The sequence below is a fragment of the Dicentrarchus labrax genome, unplaced genomic scaffold (genome assembly GCF_905237075.1).
Source record: "Dicentrarchus labrax unplaced genomic scaffold, dlabrax2021, whole genome shotgun sequence".
In the NCBI taxonomy this organism is placed as follows: Eukaryota; Metazoa; Chordata; class Actinopteri; family Moronidae; genus Dicentrarchus; species Dicentrarchus labrax.
The window spans coordinates 11,365,042-11,388,436 of record NW_026136713.1 but is presented as its reverse complement, the minus strand read 5'-3'; the positions used below and the strand labels follow the sequence as shown (position 1 = coordinate 11,388,436).

At 37.8% G+C, this 23,395-nt stretch overlaps 3 protein-coding genes across 12 annotated transcripts in view; all 3 read right to left on the bottom strand.

Annotated features, from left to right (window-relative positions):
- LOC127375175 (hemicentin-1-like) overlaps nucleotides 1-2,387 on the bottom strand; it is a 58,408-nt gene extending 56,021 nt beyond the window's left edge. Inside the window, 1 exon segment of the mRNA XM_051421047.1 lies at nucleotides 2,323-2,387. Within this exon segment, the coding sequence (XP_051277007.1) occupies nucleotides 2,323-2,371 (49 nt within the window). The 5' untranslated portion in view covers nucleotides 2,372-2,387.
- LOC127375177 (hemicentin-2-like) overlaps nucleotides 1-17,522 on the bottom strand; it is a 31,649-nt gene extending 14,127 nt beyond the window's left edge. Inside the window, exon 1 of the mRNA XM_051421060.1 lies at nucleotides 16,676-17,522. The gene's annotated coding sequence lies outside the window, so the exon portion shown is untranslated. The remainder of the gene's footprint in view (nucleotides 1-16,675) is intronic.
- The window catches only part of LOC127375176 (receptor-type tyrosine-protein phosphatase F), a 57,915-nt gene continuing 37,410 nt past the window's right edge, over nucleotides 2,891-23,395 (bottom strand). For 5 of the 10 annotated variants that reach the window (XM_051421051.1, XM_051421050.1, XM_051421052.1 and 2 more), the window contains 6 exons: nucleotides 6,841-7,422; nucleotides 5,560-5,696; nucleotides 5,348-5,483; nucleotides 4,705-4,944; nucleotides 4,489-4,614; nucleotides 2,891-3,546 (listed from right to left, as the gene is read on the bottom strand). In XM_051421051.1, the coding sequence (XP_051277011.1) occupies nucleotides 3,473-3,546; nucleotides 4,489-4,614; nucleotides 4,705-4,944; nucleotides 5,348-5,483; nucleotides 5,560-5,696; nucleotides 6,841-7,422 (1,295 nt within the window). In that variant the 3' untranslated portion in view covers nucleotides 2,891-3,472. Of the gene's footprint in view, nucleotides 3,547-4,488; nucleotides 4,615-4,704; nucleotides 4,945-5,347; nucleotides 5,484-5,559; nucleotides 5,697-6,840; nucleotides 7,423-8,078; nucleotides 8,349-10,706; nucleotides 10,818-12,173; nucleotides 12,363-13,387; nucleotides 13,530-23,395 lie in introns of all 10 variants that reach the window. The other 5 variants (XM_051421049.1, XM_051421055.1, XM_051421057.1 and 2 more) reach the window with 4 other exon arrangements.

Below are 23,395 nucleotides of genomic sequence, written 5' to 3'. Positions count from 1 at the left end.
AAATGAAACGGAGGTCTAACAATTTTACATAATAAAGGAACTTTCAGGAATTTTTATTCAAAAACAATTGCTAAACTTTAGTTACTGAATAATTTATAATTATGATTGAGATTAAGATTCCACGTTAACTTTATTAAGTGAGTTTGCCACCCTCTTTTTTAGGTACAGTAATCGAGCGAGAGTAAAGTAAATAGCATCTTTCAGATTTTGGGCCTTTGACATCTCTTGAGGTTTATTCATAATCATTCATTTTATGTACTCGTATATTTTCTGTATCTGCTATTTGTATCCCGGTTTCAATTTCAGTTTTGAAAAAAACAGCTGAATTTACTTTCATGTGTAAATTGTACCACCGAAAGCCATCACTTAAAATACACCAGAGAACGCGTTCAGATTGTTTCAGCATCATAGAATTATGGCAGCCAATTGAAGATCAAAGTAAAGAAAATATATATTATACACCTACTTAATTATATTAAGACCATTTATGTGTCATTGGTTCCAATGTGCATCAGTGATAAGCTGTAAAATACATAAATATGATGTTAGACCTTATTTTTTAAATATACTTGATCCTACAGTTTATAAAATGTGTAAAATTAAACAAGTTAAACATCTCACCATGAGAAACTCCAAGTAGCATCAGCAACAGTCCAATTACAGCCTCCATGTCTCCTCAGTGTTCAGCCTCTGTTGAGTCAGTCAGCAGCTCTCAGTAGAGACAAACCTCCATATTTATTTATAATCTAACATGCACATCTTACATCAAGCTGCCTGAAATGTCATCAGTGTCATCAGTGATCAGCTTCAGATAAATGGTGTGAAAATTCTTACCAGAGCAGTGTAAAAAAAGCAGTTATCAGACTTAAGAGGAAACACAGGTCACGTGGTCAGGACTTCTTGCTGACACTTAAAGTCAATATATCCAAGTAATTCAAAGAGTGAAACAAGTAAACTCTTAATTCAAATTGAAGATCTTGCAAATCAGAAAGTGTTTTAGATTTGTGCAAGATCAAAAACTGAAACAACTTTACTGAGGATGCTTTTGGTCCTCAGACCATCATCAGGTAATATTTTGTTCCTGTGTCATTTAACTGCGTCTCCTCGTTTTTGTCACAGTTCCAGAGCCGGGTCGTGACCCAGGATTCTTGTATTCACAAATATGGAAACCTGTATGAAGTCACTTTAACTCAGTGGCCGTCATCAATATTATAATCATCATCAGGGCTCATGTTATATTTATCAGTTTTAATACTGAACTGCTTTAAACTGTCAAACCTCAGACGACATCCTCAGAGATCACAGTAATGCTTCTTCTGTTATTCACAACATGGTAAAGTAAACAGAATATGCTGACAGTTCCCCATTCATGTTGGGGACATTATGATTAGATGTTCATGTTTCAGGTTCCGCTTTAATACTTAAACTACTACTACTACTACTACTACTATATGGTCATCAGTTTGTAAGAATTTAAAAATTTGCTTACAACAAGTATGTGGGCAAAGTGCCAGAGGAGACGTAGGTAAAATTCCCCTGCACTTTATTTCTTTGATAAAAACCATTCTGCATTCAGAGGACTATTGTTTTGTCTTTTGTCACAAATATTTATCAACAAGGTTAAATAAGAGCAACCATTATACCACCCTTCTGAAATTGACTGACTGAACAAAACAATGTTCTGCCATCAAAATAGAATTTGAACAATTGTTCAACATCTAAGCTTCTCATGTGTATAATAGTATGCAGTGTTTCTTGTGAAGGTAAGCAACGTGTCCCTGCAACAAAGTGCCGTTACAATGTCATAAAGGGGTTGTTTTTTTTTTGTTACTTTAAAGCAAATTTAAGCAAACCTGTAGACTATGTGTAAAAATCCTAGTTCACTGGAGAAGAATATAAGATGATATTTTAAATTACGTTTTCAAATGCACATATATTTTTTTCATTCCCAACTCTTAGAAGAACCTTTACATATCAAAGGGAATGTATTTCTGTTGTAACAGCATGTTTTTATTCTTACTGAGATTATGATTCCTCTTTTATAACTGAGTTTGCAGTCCTCCTTTTTACGTACAGTGAGCGACAATAAAATAGATTTTGAGCTTTTGAGCCTTTGAATTTTTGGTTACAATTTCATACATAAATAGTGGTTAAACATAAGCCATCACTTATACACCAAAGATATTTAATTGTATTTAATTTATTTAGGTGTCTTGTTTAAATTTGGTTCCAGTGTGCATAAGTGTTTGATCTGTAAAATACATCACTGAAGGTGCTGCCAGACTATAAAATATGTCAGATTAAACAAGTTAAACATCTCACCATGAGAGACTCCGAGTAGCATCAGCAACAGTCCAATCACAGCTTCCATGTCTCCTCAGTGTTTTGATCCAGTCAGCAGCTTCCAGACAAACCTTTCTACTTAAAAGCAAACATGCACATTCTACACTGAGAAAATGTGTCATGAAAAGTGATCAACTTCAGAGAGGAGAGGAGAAAAAGGAATCAATGTTAGTTTTACTTCCCTTTTAGCCCAGAAGGAGAGAGACACAATGGTGGGATGGACTGACTGGAAGAGATGAAAACATTATTCCTTCATACTAAAAGAGGATTTGAAACTGACAGCTGATATTGTCCATGTTGCAACATTTTCCAAGAAATTTCTAAAAAATAATATAATAAATTATTAAAACACATGCCATCTCTTCATGTCATAATTTCTGAATAAATAAACATATGATATTCCATATTTCTGATTCCTAAATGAATAAGTTCATGTTAATCAAAATTCACAGCCTGAAATGCTGCGTCAAACTCTCAAACTGCCCCTAACACCATAGCAGATCATTATTATAAGAGCATGTTGGACACAATTATTTACACACAGAGATGGTGGTTACAAAAACAAAATTTCAGAAAAATGTTTATTAAATTTTGTGTGTTCAGTTCAACTATTAAGCTGGAAAGTAGGTTAAACAAATAAATATTAGAAAATAAATTGTCTGAAAAATAAGGATTATGATCCACTATACAAAGTTGAATCGATGTAGTGAGCATGCATTTTTTTTGAGAGATTTTGACTAATTGATAATTTATGATTAATACTATGATTGTACTGTTATATTTTTTACATGTCAGATACATTGGTAAACAGCATGATACAGCTTCAGACTTTATTAATCCCCCCCCCACTATAAAATATACATTTGAGCAACATTATGAGCACTGACAGGTGAAGTGAATAACACTGATTATCTGGTTATCATGACATCTGTCAGTGGGTGGGATGTATTAGGCAGCAAGTTGATGTGTTAGAAGCAGTGAGCATATGAGCGACTCTGACAAGGTCCACATTGTGATGGCTAGACGACTGGGTTTAGAGCATCTCCAAAGCTGCAGCTCTTGTGAGTTTGTGGGTGGTCCAAGAAAGGAAAATAGGTGAACTGGAGACAGGGTCATGGGTGGCCAAGGCTCATTGATGTACGTGGGGAGTGAAGGCTGGCCATGTGGTCCAATCCAACATACGCCCTACCTTAGTTAAAGTTTCTGAAAGAATAAATGGATTATCAAAAGACAGGACTAACAAAACTAAACAGCCACATTTTACACTCAGTATCTAATGAGGAAAAACACAAGTAAAGCCTCTTAATGCAGAAACAGCTGTATGATTAATTTTTTATTGATCATTATTTTTCTTGAAATGTTTCTCAACAGAGAGTTTCATTGAATACAGGATTATTCATAAACAACAGTAACTCCTCTGTAAACCAGTAAAGGGAAACCTCACACCTACTAATACTGATGATGAGTGTGGAAGTTTCATTTAATTCTCAAGAGTCATTAAAGGTAAAGTTCATTATCAAAATATCAACAAAAGGGTATTTACCTAAACTGACGGATAACACATGACTGATTGATTGACAGGTTTTGAATCGTACATATTTACATAGTTAGTATAATTACAATTTGTGATTCAATACACAATCCTCCAAAGATTATTTTCTCCTTCAATTTATCTAAAAAATTTGGAGATAGATTGTTTTTAATGGGCAGCAATGTGGAAATCTAGAGTACAATAATTTATAAATAGCATCAAAATGAGTTGCACTATTAATATAACAATATAGGCGTTATTCATAATATGATATTTGACTTCAGTAAATCTGTAAATATGTCAAGGTTACTCTGACCCACTTTCACCAAGTCAGCAACTAATAAAGTGAAAAGAGTTACACAGTTCAACTTGATGTAAGTGTAGAAAACACTCATAAAAAGGTCTATGAGTGTTTTCTACACTTACAAGTATTCATAGTGAGCTGCTAAGAAGTGAAGGTGAGAAAAAAAGAGAATTTCTACTCTAAGTGCTTGCTGTGAAAGTAGAGTTCATTTACACTTTCATTAGTAACACAGGTCATCTCTGTTGGAGGAAGCAATAGTTTGATTGGTGTGTGCAATTTGAGTTTTATGGATTGATGTCACTCTCCTTACCCGCAAAAAATTCTTGGATTGTAGTAGAGGCTGATGTTGGCTCAATGCACTGGCTGTTACTGGATACACGCACACTCTGTGATATGTGCATCCCATTGGATAAGGTGCAGACAATGAACATGTAGCCTATGGGAAATAAACAGATCAATGACTGTTGTACAGTTAATCATCAGTGTCATAACTATCAAACTGTTTTTCACTCAACTGCTGACTCACCACAGGTAGATATCCCACTGACGTGATTCCTGACTGAGCAGACCAGTTGTCCTGAGACGTCTGATTTCAGAGTGATGTTGTTAGTCTCACTATTTCCAGAGAGGAGCTGAGTGTCTGTCAGTGTGTGTCCATCCAGAGTCCAGCTGTACTGAGGACTGTCTCCTCCCTCAGAGGAACAGGACACCTTTATTTCTCCCTGGGACAGACACTCAGAGACCAGCACGACAGAAGACACAGGAGCTGAAGGAAACATACACAGATGACTTTTGATATTAACAGAACCAGAACTGCATATAATGTCCACATTATATGCAGTTTAAAATGAAGAGCCGGTAACCAGTAAAATCCTACCCATCTATCAAGTGAATGTTCATCTTTGGAAAAAATCAAGAAAATCCACATTCTTAACTTTTTGACAGTAGTGATGGTTGGCCATTAGCTGTACTATTGTTAACTGTTTAGTTCATACTGAATACTTCAAATGAAAAATATGTACTACATATTGCATCCATTGGTATTGACCTGAAGAGCGGTCACAGGAAGTGACCATCATGATAAAAGTTAAGGCTTAACCCAGGAAAATCCCTTTGTTGGAAAACCCACAAAGAGAACAAGATGGAAGACTGAATAATGGGCTACATACTGGTCTTCTGTAATATACTGCTGGCGAAGCCTTTGATGCCTTGGTTAGAGATGGCTGCCAAGTAGAAGTGGTACTCTGTGTTTGGGCGGAGATCTTCCACAACATAGGAATTTGTGGGTGCAAATGTTTCCTTCATCTGTTGATGGAGATTAAAGATATTAACAAGTGTGTAAAAGGCACTGAGATTTTAAATGAAACACTGAAAGTCTTACCTCGGTGCCCGAACTGAGGCCTATGTACTGAAGTTCATAATGTTTAACTCCATCTGTCTCAAAGGCAGGTTCCCAGGTCAGTTCAATGCTGGTGTCAGACACAGCGCCAACCTGGAATTTGTATGGCTGACCTGGAACTGAAGAACGCATAAGAGAACATTGTTGCAGGACATGCTACTAGAAATTAGACATGGACAGCAATGTTATATATACATTGAAGGGGAACTGTCCAATGATCACTGGAAGAAAAATCTTGAGAATGTGAGTAGCTGTATTTTCCTTTTTAGTTATTTCTTAATAAAAGAGCATGTTTGTTATATACTGACATGATGAGCATAATGAGATTTGGCATAAATTGACGTAGGATTAGTGGGAATTAAATTTAGAGGAACAGATAATGAAGTACAAAAGCTTGTGCCCTAATGACAAGAAAGGTCCGGGTTTCTACTGGCTCAGTGGGAGGACACAGATTGATGGTGTTGATGCCCGAGACACAGATTTCATGCTCTGTGTTGGGGTAGAGGCAGCCAATACTGTACTGGTAGTGGTCATGTCATCCATGTCTATCTGGGTAATAGGTTTTACACTGGATGAGTCCCAGGTAAATGGTCACACTGGTAATGTTTCTGTAACCATATCTGCTGTTAGAGTAACAAAACTAGAAGGAAAAAGGAGGCAGAATTAGCCAAATAAAGTACACGACCTTCAGTTAACTAATTATGCCTAACATTAATACTGTACAAAACTGACGCACAAAAAACATATGATTTTACATGAAAATAGAATACACTTATTAATTAATACACAGATCCACATCAGAGATGTTTGGTTGCTCACCAAGGTTATCATAGTAAAACTAAACTAAAAACTAAAACTAGGTTTGATTAAACATTTTAGTTAACTACTATAAAAATACAAACTACGCTTTGGGGGAAAAAACGTTACTAACAAAACTAAATAAATAAATATATGCAGGAAATGTCTTTAGTTTTAATCAAAATTGTAAGCACAACTATGCATTAAAAGGCATTGGTGAAGACTCACATAACTGAGTTAATGTGTTTGTATTGTAATAGCCTACCTATTCTTACAAATAATCCCCATAATAATAATAAAAATAATCTAACAATAAAAAATAATTAAGACTAAACATTTTAAACAATACAAACTAAACAAGCTACTCTGGAAACTAACTGAAACTAAACTGAAATAAAATAAAATTTAAAAAATCAAAAAATCAAAATATAAATGAGTGAAAACTACAATAACTCTGCTGCTCACCTCCCTGCTGGGTTTTAACTTGCACCATATCGGAAAGTGGCCCGTCACCTACAGAGGTGAAGCCCTGCACCCTGAGGCCGTAGGTGATGTCAGGAGTCAGGCCTGAGATGGTAGTCATAATGGTGTCATCTGTAATCTGTTTCTGCCAGCCGCTGAGTGGAGCCGTCAGATCCGAGCTGTAGTAGATCCGATAGCCTCTGATTTGCCCGTTGGGTTCCTCTGGCGGTTCCCACTGAACCAGCATTGTTCTGGCACTCAACATGCGTAATCGGATGTGCTGAGGCGGCGAGGAGGGGGCCTGTTCACCGGTGTGCACCTCCACGGGGTCGCTGGGATGTCCACGGCCAAAGGTTTTGGCAGCCAAGACACGGAACTCATACTCAGAGTTGGGCCTTAGTCCACCAACACTGTAACGGGTTGTTGACACACCATCCACCTCCTGGAATTCATTGTTTGAGGACTTGGCTCTGTACTGAATTACGTAGTAGGAGACAGGTTCTGGGTTTCCAGAGTCCCAGGTGAGAGTCACACTGGTGGCTGTGGTCTCAGTCACAATGAGGGAGGTGGGGGGCTTTGGCAAGGCTGAGGAGGGAGAAGCAGGGTATTAGATTTGGTACTAAAAATGGACATTTCTCCATTCTGTAATTCACAGCACTGAAATTATTGTTTCATACGTTAATCTTTCTAGTGCTGTCTTAACAAACATGTAGAAAGAGACACATACAAGCACTGACATCGAGGCTCATTGACAAAGAGACTGCAAAAAGCACCTTTCTTTAATTTAACGGCAAAAGCCTCCTGCCATGGTCCTGCTAGATTGCCATTGCCAATACTGTTGTTGCTGTGCACCTGTCTGTCTGTCTGTCTCTCGTATCTCTCTCTCTGTCTCTCTCTCTCTCTCTCTCACACCCCAACTGGTCGAGACAGACGACCACCCACCTAGAGCCTAAGGATCTGTCCTAGGCAGTTTTTCCTTTCCTTTCCTTGTCTCCATGTGCTTGCTCATGGTGGTACTGTTGGGTCTCTGTAATTAATGTTTTAAAGAGTTCGGTCTAGACCTGCTCTATTTGAAAAGTGTCCTGAGATAACTTCTGTTATGAATTGGCGCTATACAAATAAAATTGAATTGAATTGAATTGAATTGAAAAACACAGGCCACAGCACAGGGGCAGCGGAAATTTCCAGGAAAGGTTCCAGATGTCATTTGTGTTTTTTTCTGTTTTATACCAGTCCATTACCTTTGACAGTGATCCGAGCGGTGGCTTCTATCACATCCACAGAAGACATGGCCACACAGGTGTAGTTTGCTGACTCAAGGACGTTGGTGAGCTGCAGCACGTTATGTCCTATTGGTATCTCGTCTTCCTTGGTCAACTCCTCCAGGCCCATCTTCCACTGTACGTAGGGCAGCGGCGATCCCACTGCGTGACATGTCAGGTTGACACTGCCTCCTAGCATCACCTCTTGGTCGGTGGGTGGAATGGAGAATCTGGGTGGGATTCTTCTCACTAATTGGACGAAGCAGAGGTGCAGGAGAAAACCGCAACTCTTTTTCATCTCCATTGGACTGTTGGTAACATACTGGGCATAGACAGATAACTTAACAGAGTTAACGGCTAAACAAGGACTGTTTAATTATTGTTAATGTTGCTAATGTGTTTTATCTAGGTTACTGTGGTATTGTGATGTTGATTTGATTAACTGAGGTTACTGTAGTAACTGTAGTCTTTGAGACAGTGCTAAGGTGATGTTAGTTTAATGCTTCACAAAGACATTGTATTTGCATGCACTATCTCCCTTTTTACGGCACTGTTAATCTAAGATCACACACACACATATTCGGCCCTAAACCTTAGCACACACACTAGGAGAGGGATTCAAACTCTCCACTTTCTCCTTGCTCTTTGTCTCTCACCAACACGTTTCATACATTGAAACATCTGGTCAGAGGACAAAGGACACACACCCTTTTGGCGCGCAACCCCCATGCACGCACACACACACACACACACACACACACACACACACACACACACACATTTTCCCTCTAACTTAGTTCCTTTAAGTTAGACTGTATATAGTGTGTTTTCCTCCGTTTGCTTTTATTATATCTCTTTATTAAATGTTTGTGTATATATGCTGGCCTATTTAATTTCGTACAAGAGTGAGTGATACTAACCTCTTCTATGTAGAACTCCAAAGCTCCCACTTTAGCTATTAATAATCATTTTGGTTGTAGTTATTAATTGAATTATTTATCTGACTTCTGAATTAATAGTTTAGTGTATTCTTATGAGACTGATCAGTCGATTATTGGTTATCGTTTCCCTTATTTAAGGGTGGTGCCCCGAGAATCTTTAATATTAATTAAAGTAATTTTCTATTATCTGTTGATAATTATAATTTTTGATAACCATTAATTGATTAAACTAATGCAGTTAGACCACTCTAACACCCTACGACGTGGAGCCCGAAACATAAAACACCACAAGGCTAAACGCTGACTCAGGAAAGCTAATAGATTGGAGGGCTGATCGCTTTCATCCAAATGTGCAGGTGAGCACAATGGGAATGATAGGAGTGCAACCATAGATTAAACTCAGTTATTTTTGGTGAATATCTTTATTTGGCTCTATTGATAAACATCATTGAATTATGTCTGATCGGATTTGATTTTAAGGGCTAATACAAAACTATTCAAATCAACTGGATCAGGAGATTTGACTATAGCAGCTGCTGCCCATTTGGATGGAGGGTAGCTCTTTCAGACTTCTCTGTTTTTTGTTTTGTTCTGTGTTCAGCTTTTGCTGGGACGTGCATTACCTGTGGCACAGATGGTCTGCGGGGAGGCATTGGGTTTTTATTGGAAAGCCGTGGACTTTGGGACAATCCACCCAGCCAGATTGACTGGATGGAACCGGCTCACCATGGCGGGTGCTGTCACCCCAGGACAACAGGGAAGAGAATCAGATGGGAGCCATACTGGCCCAACTTAGACTCTTTTTATCTTGTTGCTGCTGTTCACCCAGACGCAAATTTAAAAGATTCACTGCAGAATTATTTCCCAGGTGTATATAAATAGCTTTACATAAGGAAGTGGTCTTGGTAGGTCACTTGGTGTCACTGTTGCGCTGTTGTTCATACTGAAAGTCCAGCACATCACGCTGTTTGTCCCCCATGGGATACCGTAGTTTTAAAAAAACATCCCACCAACCACCCATCCATACAAGGTAGGGTTCCAGGGGGTGTAAAAAGGCTCCTGAAAGCGACAGGCATGCAGAGGGAGTGGGTTATATATATATATATATATATATATATTGGTTAGTTTTATTTATTTTCTGTTATTCTATGAATTGTTCTTTCTTTCTTTCTTTGTTATCTTTTTCTATAAATGTAGCATGAAGGAACCGCAACCTCTTATTTCATTATACAAACCGATGTAGTATAAAAAAATAAACTGTCAAAAGAACTGAAATTTGCACATATAATTTAATGTTCTGTTATGGCCACATATTAGACAAAGTAGCAGGCTTAAATTCAATGAAAAAATATGTATTTGGAAAAGTGAGATTAAAGATAAAGAACTCAAACAATTTATTGGTTTCTAATGCCACCTTTAGATATTAGTAATCAATCATTTGGGGGATTTTCCATCAAATATATGTGACTGTTTGCAAATGAATCAGCAAATATTTCCCCACTTAACACTCTGGCCAACCTGTTAATATTTCTCAACATCTGTCCCTGGCTGGCTCTGTGAAACCGTCTCATCCTCTCTGCATGTTAGCTACCCAGCAGCAACTTTAGCGACGAGGGGCAGATGTTTTTATTTTTTGTGCTGGCTCTGTGGCCAGGTTGCTTCCTACCTCGCACATAAACGTTGGCAACGAAAGCGTAGCGCACGCCTTTCACGTTAGACACCACACACTCATACTTCCCCTCGTCGGCCTCCTCGCTGTTGTCGATCTGCAAGGCACCTGGAAAATGACAACATGCAACAAAGACATGAAAGGAGGGGGAGGAGAGAGAAAAAGAGAAGAGGGAAAGGAAGTCAGGAGGAAATAATTAGTTGATCTGTCAGTGTCAATGCTTGAAGGAGTCAGAAACTGTTAAACTTAATGGAGGGTATCTTAAAATTTCTCAGCATCATTTTGTCAAGAACTGTGTCTCTCTGCGATGCCAATTCAGATTGTCATGACAAAATGGGTTCTTCTGCAGCTTCAGCCATCTACAGATAAAAAAAAGGAGGAATTAAATAAATAGAAATGATGACTGAATCAGTCACACTAAATTTCTTTGTTGCTATGGTGGTGCAACTTGTGTAAGACATGACCTTTATTTAAAAGTGTGATGTGGAGAAAGTAATGATAAAAGTGTGATCAAAGGTAATGGAAAACTGTGTTGAGATGGATCTGTAAACTGTAAAGTGAGATCAAAGTTTCTTATACATTGCACTCAGTGGGAGAGTTTGTGTGTATTGGGTGAGACAGGGGTCAAGCAAAAATATCTATACATATTGTTCATGTCCAAATGAATAATGGCATGGTGCATAATGCAGTAGCTGATCCCTTCTGCAGTTAGATAGTTCAAAGACTAACAAAGAGTAAGACATATCTAATACAGTTGGTCCACATGCATGACGCATGAGCAGTGTGTGACGGCTGCATTGATGAACTGCTACAGCTCGCATGCCTGTTGTGACCACACAGACAGCATTTCTGCTGCTGCGCTTTACTGCATAATATACTTCATCATCCACAGACATTGTTTGCTTACTTTATTTAAATTGTTATTATTAATTGTCACTCATTCCATTTATTCTATGTTGTAGAAGGTGAATCAAAAAAAATTCTCATTTAGAACACGTCGTTGACCTGAGTATTTTAATCGTCATGGCTTCTGAAACTAATTGACTGGTTGAATTCATTTGTTTTATAATTTTGCTCTTCACTGGTGGTGCCCCTAAAACAAGTGCAAATTTATAATGAAAAAATATATTATATTGTTATTAACATAAAAACAAAGCATAGTTTTTGGTTCCTAAAATGTTTCAACATATTCTGTTGTTTCAGTCAGTGTTGCAGCACCTGATGTGATCCTTATCAAACAATTATATGAACATATCCAAGTTGGAGATGTGAATCTGTTGGAAAGCTAAAGTGTTCTCAATCACACTTCTGACATTAATCTAACATTGCGTAAGAAAAAAGACTGGGTACTGCAGCCCAGTGCAAAGCACAAAAACAACCATGTTAACTATTACCAGTTAATTACCAATGCTCAAGGTAATGAGAGGGAAAAAGGTAGCAATATAATCCTTAGGCTTCCTGTACCTGAAGGTAGCTGTTTTATCCGCCCATTACTTGCACTGGGGTCAATGGGCAGGAATCCTTTGTACCAGGTGATTTCTGGGTCAGGGTTGCCACTGGCAGCACAGAGCAGGGTGGCTGTTCGATTGCGCTCCACTACCCTGAGTTGAAGGCCAATGTCAATGGTAGGGAAGCCTGGTGGGAGTTGGTCCTCTGTGACGAGAACAGAAAAAAAGGAAAACACAAGAGTGATTTAAGACACAATAAATGGTTATACTGCAGTGACTGAGTCTTACAGACATCTTTTTGCAGTTGTGGTCATCACAATATCTGGTCTTTTTTCACTCACTTTAAAGAAAATTGTATTTTCTGCAACATTTTCCTTGGTGTGACATTTCAGAACAATTGCTAACTGTGTAGTGTGTAATATCAGTTTTTATTCTGTAAATCTTTTGACATTAAATGTTAACGTTACATCTTAAAATTATTTGCACATTGGGATTGTGTAACAAGTGTAACATTAAACAGACAACAGAGTCTAATGATTTGTATCCAACATTTTGCTTTATATCTAAAGACTTTCCTTATCCCAGTTCACCTTTGTGAACAAGTGCACTTCAGGAGTGTTAGATCATAGTCAGTCATATAAAGATAATCACACTCATCTTGCTTTAATTTAGGACTTTATTAAACAAAAACAAGTGAGTGTGTCAGATGATCATCTTCTGGCCGAATTTTCCTCTTTCCTCTAGTCCGGCACTTATATAGTTGCATGTAAACATTCTGTAGGCTATAAAACAAAAGGAATTTCTTGCTATGGGAATTGCTCTATTCCCAACGGTCACTATATTCTCCTTACATGACAACAGACATAAATATAGCTGTCTTTTTACCTGCATATGAAAACAACCATGAATATAAAAGCAGATGTTTCTTATATTCCAGAATGTGAACATCATTTGTTTTTCACACAGAGAGAGAGATTTAATGTATGTATTATCAGAAGAAAATATACCTCATGGCTCTCCCACAGGATTGCGTTGAGGCATTGAAGAGGTTTAAGAAAGACAACCAAGAATAGCAAGCATTGTGCTTTTTTTCACCTCGTCTTTCTCAGAACATTTTTAAGATTTTAAGATTTTAAAAAAGCTAGCAGTCTACTGGTCAGAGAAACCATCCTGTAGCCAGGTACTTGGACTGCATTCCCACTCAAGGCTGTTTGAAAATGCAAGACTCACCTTGGATGACTGACAGCCTAGCACTGACAGAGACATTGCCCTCGGTGTTCTCAGCAACGCATTCATAGATGCCATCATCACGTGGCGCTCGGAGAGGCTCGATTCTGAGTACGGAGCCGGCACCTTCATCAAACTCAATGATCTGTAGGATAGAGAGTCATAAGGTTAGGTTAGACTGATGGGATTCTCCTAGCAATACTATTACTAGTTTTAAAGTGATAGGTAGTGTTAGAGTTCGATAATCACTTTTCAGCATATTGTAATTCAAGGGGGAAGACTTTTGTACGTCCTCTTGGCTTGACTTTGGGGGGATCTACTGGCAGAATATGGCAGAAAAGGAACACAATATCTATAAGTAGTATTTCCATTAATCACCTGATTCCCCCTGTGTTTTCATTACAATCAAATGAGCCCTTTATGTCTACAGAAGGAGCGGACCTCTTCTACCCATCATCTTCCACCTGCCATGTTGAACCACCATGTATCTACAGTAGCCTAGAATGGACAACCCAGACACTGGCTCTAGATACAGCCTTCACATTTTTTGTGGCCACCATAGATTCTCCCACATGTTTAATTGAGGCAATGGTTTCAGTTGGTTGCAATCTGCAATCTCACTGCTCAATGCAACTAAACATATCACTAACATTTAGTAGACATCAACACTTTCAAAACCTGTTTAAAAACTCATAGCCTACTGTGAGATATTGGATATCCCTACATTACAGAGACATAGTACAGTACAGTAACAATAAAGTTGCCCTCCTCACCCTGACAGTGCAGCAGTGCTCATTGACCTACCTCAGAATGCTGGAAGCTGATCTTCTTGCCTTTCTTCATCCAGCTAACCCTCGGCTTGGGGTTCCCCGTCGCCTGGCACACAAACGAGATCACGCCGCCTGAGACGCCAATCTGGTCGACAGGAACTTTAGTGAACTCTGGGAGTGCTAGTACAAGACAGAGAGAGGGATGAAGACATTATCACACACAAAGCCCAAACTTGTCTTCCAAGACTCTCATGCCCGTTGTTTATCCATTTTCTGACACGGCTGACAGTGGCAATGACCAATGTACCGATCCATTTCACTTCAGAGTCCAGCCTTTGTTCAGAAAACAAATTTATTAGAAAATTAAAAAGGCACTAAGGGCAACATTCTGTCTTCACTTACTATTTTTAAAGGGAGTACAGAGGACAGATAAAGAGCATCATCATATGGTGCAACTGAGGCTCAGCAAAACCAATGACCTTGTGGTGGACTACAAGAAGAACAGCAGGTCTCCTGTCCTGGTTGTCCAAGAAATTGAAGTGAAGAGAATGAACTCATACAATTACCTTGGGATGCAAATCAATTAAAAACAGGACTGGACTCACAAAACTGAAACCCTCTTTAGGGAAAGAAAGAACAGACTGTTACAAAGTTTACTGAACTGAGTTTGTTAGGTGTTGCTGTTCGAGTCCTGATGTATGTCTGTTAGTATTGTCAGTACTTATTGCTGACACTGAAAGTCAATATATCCAAGTAACTCAAAACATGAAACAAGTAAACACTAACCAGTGCGCTCGACAGAAAGAGAAAAGATGAATGCAGATTGAATGCTCAAAAATTGTGATCTAACATAAATTTTCACTTTAAATTGACACAGCTTCATCTTCTACAAAGATTTTCCAAACCAGAAAGTGTTTTAGACGTGTGTGCGAGATCAAAAACTGAAACAACTTTACTGACAATTCTTTTGGTCCTTAAACCATCATCAGGTAATATTTTGTTCCATACCCAGGATTCTTGTATTCACTAATATGGAAATATGTATGAAATCACTTTAACACAGTGGCCATAATCATCATCAGGGCTCAGGTTATCTTTATCAATTTCAATACTGGACTGCTTCAAACAGTCAAACCTCAGACGACCTCCTCAGACATCACAGTAATGCTTCTTCTGTTATTCACAACATAGTACAGAAACAGAATATGCTATCAGTTCCTCATTTATGTTGAGGACATTAGGATGTTATTTATGTATCAGGCACTGCTTTAACACTTTATTATATGGCCATCAATTTGTAAGAATTTCCAATTTTGTTTACAACCAGTTTGTGGGCTTAAAAGAAAGTGCCAGAGGAAAATGCCCCTACACTTTATTCATTTGATAAAACCATTTTGTAGTCAAAAGATTATTATTTTGTCTTTTGTCAGAATTATTTATCAACAAGGTTAAAAAAGAGGAACCAATATACATTCCCTCTGAAATTGACTGACTGAACAAAACAATGTTCTGCCATCAATATAGAATTTGTTGGACAACAGTTGTTCAACATCTCAGCTTCTCATGTGTATAATAGTATTCAGTGTTTCCTGTGAAGGTAAGCAACATGTCCCTGCAATGAAGTGTCTGTACAATGTTATAAAGGGTATTTCTTGTTTATGTTTAAGTTTTGTTCTATATTTTATGTATGAAGTTTTAAACGCATAGTTCATTGGATTTTATAGCTTTATATCTGTACATTTTAAATATCTTTTTGAAACATAAATATAATTATTTAATTCCCAATTCTTAGCAGAACCTTTACTTATTAAAAGAAATGTATTTCTGGTGTAACAGCATGTTGTTATTGTTACTGAGAATATGATCCCACTTTAAATAGTGGTTAAACACAAGTCATCACTTATACACCAAAGATATTTAAATGGAGCGAAGCCTGCAAAATAGTTTTGCCTCACTCCATAGTCACTAACCAAGCGCTCCCTTCCAATCTGGCAGTCTATTTAAACTGCACAATTTCCCAGCTCTCCCTCTGCTCTGTCAATGCCGCTGTTGCCCTGCATCCGTATTACTGCTGCTGCTCTGTAAGCTATTGCTGCCTGCTGCGCTGTAAGTCCCACCACCAACCCAGCATCCACCTGTAGGCTCCAGCTAGGGGTTTAAGATATTTGTTCATCACTCTCCAATATCTCTATGTAAACATATCTGCGGGGAATGATGAGGTCAGGGCCTAGGTGCCAAAATCTAAATATGCTATACTGCTGTAATAAACATTTTAAACGTGAGTTGTCTGACTGAATTGTATTTAATTTATTCATGTGTCTTGTATGAATTTGCTTCCAGTGTGTGTCAGTGTTTGATCTGTAAAACACATCACTGAAGATGATGCCAGACTATAAAATATGTCAGTTTAAACAAGTTAAACATCTCACCATGAGAGACTCCGAGTAGCATCAGCAACAGTCCAATCACAGCTTCCATGTCTCCTCAGTGTTTTGATCCAGTCATCAGCTTCCAGACAAACCTTTCTACTTAAAAGCAAACATGCACATCCTACACTGAGAAAATGTGTCCTGAAAGTGATCAACTTCAGAGAGGAGAGGAGAAAAATTAGGCAATGTTAGTTTTACTTTCCTTTTAGCCCAGAAGGAGAGAGACACAAGGGTAGGATGGACTGACTGGAAGAGATGAAAACATTCCTCTTTCATACTAAAAGAGGATTTGAAACTGACAGATGATATGATAAGATGTCCATGTTCCAACATTAACGAAGAAATGATTGAAAAAAAAACACATGCCATCTCTTCATGTCATAATTTCTAAAAAAAAAAAAATTTTAAAAAAGCATATGATACATTATATTTCTGATTCCTAAATGAATGAAGTTCAGGTTAATCAAAATTCACAGCCTGAAATGCTGCTGCAACCTCTCAAACTGCACCTAACGCCATAGCAGATTATTATTATAAGAGCATGTTGGACACAAATATTTACACACATGTTGATAACAAAAACTTAGGTTTTTTTTAAAAAGAGACATTTTTAATATATTTTGTGTTTTCAGTTCAACTATAAAGCTAAAAAGTAGGTTAAACAGTTATAATATAAATTGTCTGGAAAAGTAGGGATTATGATCCACTTTACACTGTTGAATCAGTATGACAATGTAGTGAGCATGAATCTGAGTTGTTATCAAGTGATTTTGACAGCTTAATGATTAATAATAATGATTGCAGAGTTATATTTTTAAATCATGTCTATGGGGAGCCGTTTGTAAAGTGGCTCACGCTGAAAATAACAGCAACATTTTGTCACATTTAGCTTCAAACAATGTTTAAAAAACTGGTATGAATTTTTAGTGTCACTTTTTTGCACATTTACAACATTATTTGTCAACTTAGAGATATTTTGAATAGTTAAATGCAAATATTAAATGTTACACCTGAATGTTAAATGTTAAATCTAAATGCTAAATCTAAAACTAAATGTTAAATTTAAATCTAAATCTAAATGTTAAATCTAAATCTTAATTCTAAATCTAAATCTAAATGTAAAATCTAAATGTTAAATCTAAATGTTAAATCTAAATATTAAATCTAAATGTTAAATCTAAATGTTAAATCTAAATCTAAATCTAAATGTTAAATCTAAATGTTAGTATTCTTCAAATACAGTTTCTCCAAACGTGTTTATTATTTTAAGTAGTTATTATCACGATAATCCATGTCCAAGAGTCAATTTCCCCGGATGAGATGGTTTTTTGGTTATTTGACACTATAAACACACACTGACCTCCTCAAGCTTTTATTTTGGTACTTCCGGTTACCGGCATTTTGAATTTGCATATTAGTTAAATATTTAGTTTCACCCGAAACATTTAGATTTAACATTTAGATTTAGATTTAGATTTAACATTTAGATTTAGATTTAGATTTAACATTTAGATCTAACATATAGATTTAGATTTAGATTTAACATTTACATTTAAGATTTAGATTTAGATTTAGATGTAGATGTAGATTTAACATTTAGATTTAGATTTAAATTTAACATTTAGTTTTAGATTTAGCATTTAGATTTAACATTTAACATCTAGGTTTAACATTTAATATTTGGATTTAACTATTTAAAATATCTCTAAGTTGACAAATATTGTTGTAAATGTGCAGAAAAGTGACCCTGAAAAATTCATAGCAGTTTCTTAAACATTGTTTGAAGTTATCCTAACCCTAATACAGGATTATACATAAACAACAGTAACTTCTCTGTAAACCAGTAAAGGGAAAAATTACACCTAATAATACTGATGATGAGTGTGGAAGTTTTATTTAATTCTCAACCGTCAATAAATGTACAGTTCATGATCAAAATATCAACAAAAAGATTTTTACCTAAACTGATGGAAGGCCTCTCGTCTGGCTTGGTCAGCTATTCCTGCTCTCTCATTCACTTTACCTAGGGCATCGGCGAGCCCACTGCCTCACATGTCAGGTTGACACAGAGAATCTGGGTGGGACTATTCAATGATCGTGCCCCATAAAACACTGTGGTGTATTTTCGTGGCTGCCAAAAGTTGATTTGTGGATGACTGAAAAAGAAAAGGTCCACCACTCTTCTTGCTTTATTTTAGGACTTTATTAAACAAAAACAAGTGAGTGTGTCAGATGCATCTTCTGGCCGAATTCCCCTATTTCCTTCAGTCCGGCACTTATATAGTCGAATGTAAACATTCTTCAGGCTATAAAACTAAAGGAATTTCCTGCTATGTTAATTGCTCTACTCCCAACTCTTACTTACTTGCCATCATTTTTTCTGCGCCTGCTCTGCTGCGACGACGCAGTCTGTACGCTCGCTGTGTCTGTACTCTATATCTCCTTACATGACAACTGACATAAATATAACTGTCTTTTTACCTACATATGAAAACAAACATGTACATGAAGCAGATGTTTCTTACCTTTATACAGTCTATGATTAAGACTTAGACCGGCAAAATAAAGTCTTTTTTTCCACTCTTTTTTTGTGTGGCTGAAGGAGGGCGGTGCACTATCACCCACTATGGGCTAGTGAACGATCCGGCTCTAAGATCCAGATTTTTTCCCCGTTTTTTTCTGTTAAAGCCGCGTGATTGGTCAAGATGTGTGGCGGGGTCTGTGTATGTACACTGAGCAGGAGGGGGAGGTGGGGAGGGGTTACAGACACACAAGGCACAGTGAGCACGTGAACAGGAGTGAGGGAGACGTGAGAGAGCGAGAGAACTACTACATAGACAGAGACTACCCACTGGAAAGGTGAGGAAAAGAAGTGACAGGAAACGTAGTGAAGTTTGGACACATTTGAATTTACTGATAGACAGTTCAAAGGCAGAGTGTAGACTGTGCAGAGTTAAAAATTCCATATGGAGCAGCTTTTTGTCTAATTGAGATGGGTCTTTGTTTCTGTATTTTATAATTAATTTTTGTAGCCCTCTGTTCCATGTTGAGTATATTAATAAATCCATATAAATAATAAACATTTTATATAATGTATGTATTTACATTAGTAATTCGTTTTACACATAATTTGGTAATAAATTAATTTAAGCAACAAAAAATCAACAGCTCTCTAAGAAGAGCCTGAATTCCCATCACTGCTACACCGCCCCTGTTTCTTACATTCCAGCATATGAACATCAGATCTTTTTCACACAGAGAGTGGCGGAAGAGAAGCACAAAGCCTATCTATTGTCATTAAATTTCTCTTCACTTGTTTAACCCCAACAAAGTCCTCAACCAATTTTCATTCCTAATTTGCCATACAGTTTGAGTCAACTAATTTAGCACGTAGCCTTACATTAAGATCCTATGAGCACTACTTTAGACTAGGTAAACTATTCAATTGTTCTAACGAGGTTAAATTCATGGGCTAATCCCTCCCAACTGGAAGAGCTCTTCCCTACTTTCCAGAAATCCTGGAAAGCACACAGACACACACATTAGACCTAGCAAATCAGGGGGTGCCACTATCAATCCCTCATGTTTCCTCCACAAGCCTGTGGAATCCTGACTAGCACCTCTGTCCACCCACAGCTGTTTGTCTACGGCATGCTGTCAGGTTTTTCTTCCTGGTCTTATAAGGTCTTTTCACTATACATATATACCTCCACTAGCTGGAAGTTGGATTTCCTTTATTTAAAGAAGTTCTAATCAGGCTTTGAATAAAAGATTAGAGATATACTGCATACAGGACATATAATTTAGATGACACAATAGGGTCTAAGAATCCTAGCCAAAGGGAGCTAAGTTCAACTTTCCTCACTCTTTTTTATCCCTCTTCTTTCTACAAGTCATGAAAGGCTGTTGTTGCCTCAGGAGTCTAAAAGTCAGTCTTGTCAAAAGTCCTCCCCATGAATGATGTCATAGTGGTCGGGAGATCTCCACACATTCATGATATCATTCATTTTCAATACGCATTTTCTAAATTGTAGATGTGGTCCTGACCTACTTTTCAAACCTCCAGATAAGGCCATAGTGCACTGATTGCAAAATGAGTTGCTTCTATCTAAACCAAAACAAAGACACTGTCAGTTTGACAACCCCTTTTTGTATGGGAGCACACTAAAAACATCAACCTACTGAACAAATGTACTATAGCATGGTGGCTACCAATGTACAAGGCCCTCAGCTACAGTCGCAGCGACAGAATTAAACTGAAGAGAAACCCTGTGCCATCCGTGTCCACTTTTACCCCTTACAAGTAAAAACAAACAAGAACTGTTTCACAAGAATGCTAAGTCTGCATTCACTAAATTAATTTCCTACAACACCACCAGGATCCTGCTGGAACCTGTGACATTAGTGACTGTTGGTCCAGTTTCACATCTTACTTTATCCCCCTAAGATCTTCAAATGATTTCCAACCCCTATTTGGTCTCTTTACAAGCATCATTGGGTGATTACATGGTGAATGATTACCTTCAACATTGGCTCTTTCATCTATGAGAGGCAGAAACAATGTCTTCAACAGCTTCAAGGCTGAGGTGATATATTCTTTTACATGGTCTAAAATAGAGTTGCACTCTATATTTCCCCCAAATCAGAACTTACTTCAAGTCCCCAAACAATCAGAAACTATTGAAAGCAATGCTTTGACTATGGAGACATTTGCTCCTGAGTCTACAAAGAATCTCACAATGCCACTTAGTACACTCAGAGTTAACCTAAAGTTGTCTTAGTGTCTAGTGTTAACTGTGAATATCATTAGTATGTAACTACTGGCTTGTCATTGTCATCATTTATCTTCTCCTTGTGTGTCTCTGTGTCTATGCCTGTGTTCTATTCAATACTCTGACCTGCACCCACTGTCTCCTATGATTGCCTGTGGTCCGTTTGTTGGTACCTCCGGTCAAACCTCTCTGTATCTTGTCCTTCTCACCAGATGGGATAAGAGATGAAGGAGAATTCTTTCTGCCATCTCTCTCTCCTGTTCTCTTTGTTTTCTCATCTGGTTAAATCCAGTTCCCCTTGTTTCTTTCAATGTGCAAGATGTGTGTCCATACAGTCACCACCCCCCAGCCTGGGAATGTAATCATCACATCCCTTTGTCCTTTTGGCACCCCAGCCTGGGATTGTAGGTATCTGCTAGTGACAAAAAAGATTTCCTGGGAGAAGCAAAGTTAGTTTTCTCTGCCCTTTCCCAGTCACTGTTGTAGGATTCAGAGATCTAATTTGATCAGACAGCATGGATATTGCACAGGTGTGCCTTAAGCTGGCCACAATAAAAGGCCACTCGAAAATGTGCAGTTCCATCACACAGCACAATGCCACAGATGTTGCAAATTTTGAGGGAGCGTGCAATTGGCATGCTGACTGCAGGAATGTCCACCAGAGCTGTTGCCCGTGAATTGAATGTTCATTTCTCTACCATAAGCCGTCTCCAAAGGCGTTCCAGAGAATTTGGCAGTACATCCAACCAGCCTCACAACCGCAGACCACATGTAACCACACCAGCCCAGGACCTCCACATCCAGCATCTTCACCTCCAAGATCATCTGAGACCAGCCACCCGGACAGCTGCTGCAACAATCGGTTTGCATAACCAAAGAATTTCTGCACAAACTCGGACCAGAGCCAGACTTTTCTATCAGTTATTTTTTTGAATATCTTCCTCTTCCTTTTACCATTGCAAAGACAGTGCATGCATATACAGCAGCCTGTAGCTCCTTCAAACTTGCAACATTTTCGTTTTACTATGTACTTATTTTGTCTCTATTGATGAAAACATAATTGAATTATGTCTGATTGGATTTGATTTTTAAGGGCTAAGCCAAAATTGTTCAAGTCAACTGGATCAGGAATTTGACTATGGTAGCGGCTGCCCATTCAGATGCAGGGTAGCTCCTGAACGTCTCTGTTTGCAATAAAACCATATTATCATCACTACCTTGTTGTTGCTGCTGTTCACCCAGACGCAAATGGCCAGTGTTGGAAGATTCCCTAAATAAGGTGACTTTGTACTTCCCCTGCTTTTAGTCCTCTTTGTGGTTCAGCCATTTTATGTGCAAATGATTAGTCCTTTACCCCAATTTTTGGTATTTTTGTTTTAAGTAATTGTGTTTTTAGTTTTCGCTCATTTTCCATTTTTCAACTTCAACGCTAGATGTCGCTGAATCCTACACACTGGTGATAAGTGATAAGTTCAGTGGAAAAAGATGTATTTGGAAAAATGTCTCAACTGTTAGATGTTTGTTATCAAATTTATAAATATGCCACAATAGTGTAAAGTGAGTTCAAATATCTTCATTTGGGGGATTTTCCAAGCAAATGTTGATATGTGATGGTTTGCGATTAAATCAGCAAATATTTCTACCACCCCTTAAAGTCTCCATGGGACCCTCAGACCACCCTATTAATATTTCTCTAGATCTGCCTCTGGCTGGCTCTGGAGAGAACACAAGAGGGGAATCCCACCCTCAATCCTCAATCCTCCAATTTAACACATGATTTTATGATCTGTTATGGCCATATTTTAGACTAAGTGAAAAAAGACATGTATTTAGAAAAATGTCACAAGATTAGGAAATACATTTTTTTTTATTTCTCTGCCCCTGGCTGGCTCTGGTAAACCGTCTCATCCTTGTTACATTTTAGATTCCTAAAGAACTTCAGCAACAGTTTGTTAACCCACAACATAGCTGACATTACTTACATTACTTGCTATGTCATTGTTAGCTCTATATCTTTTTACCATTTGTTATAGTATTTTT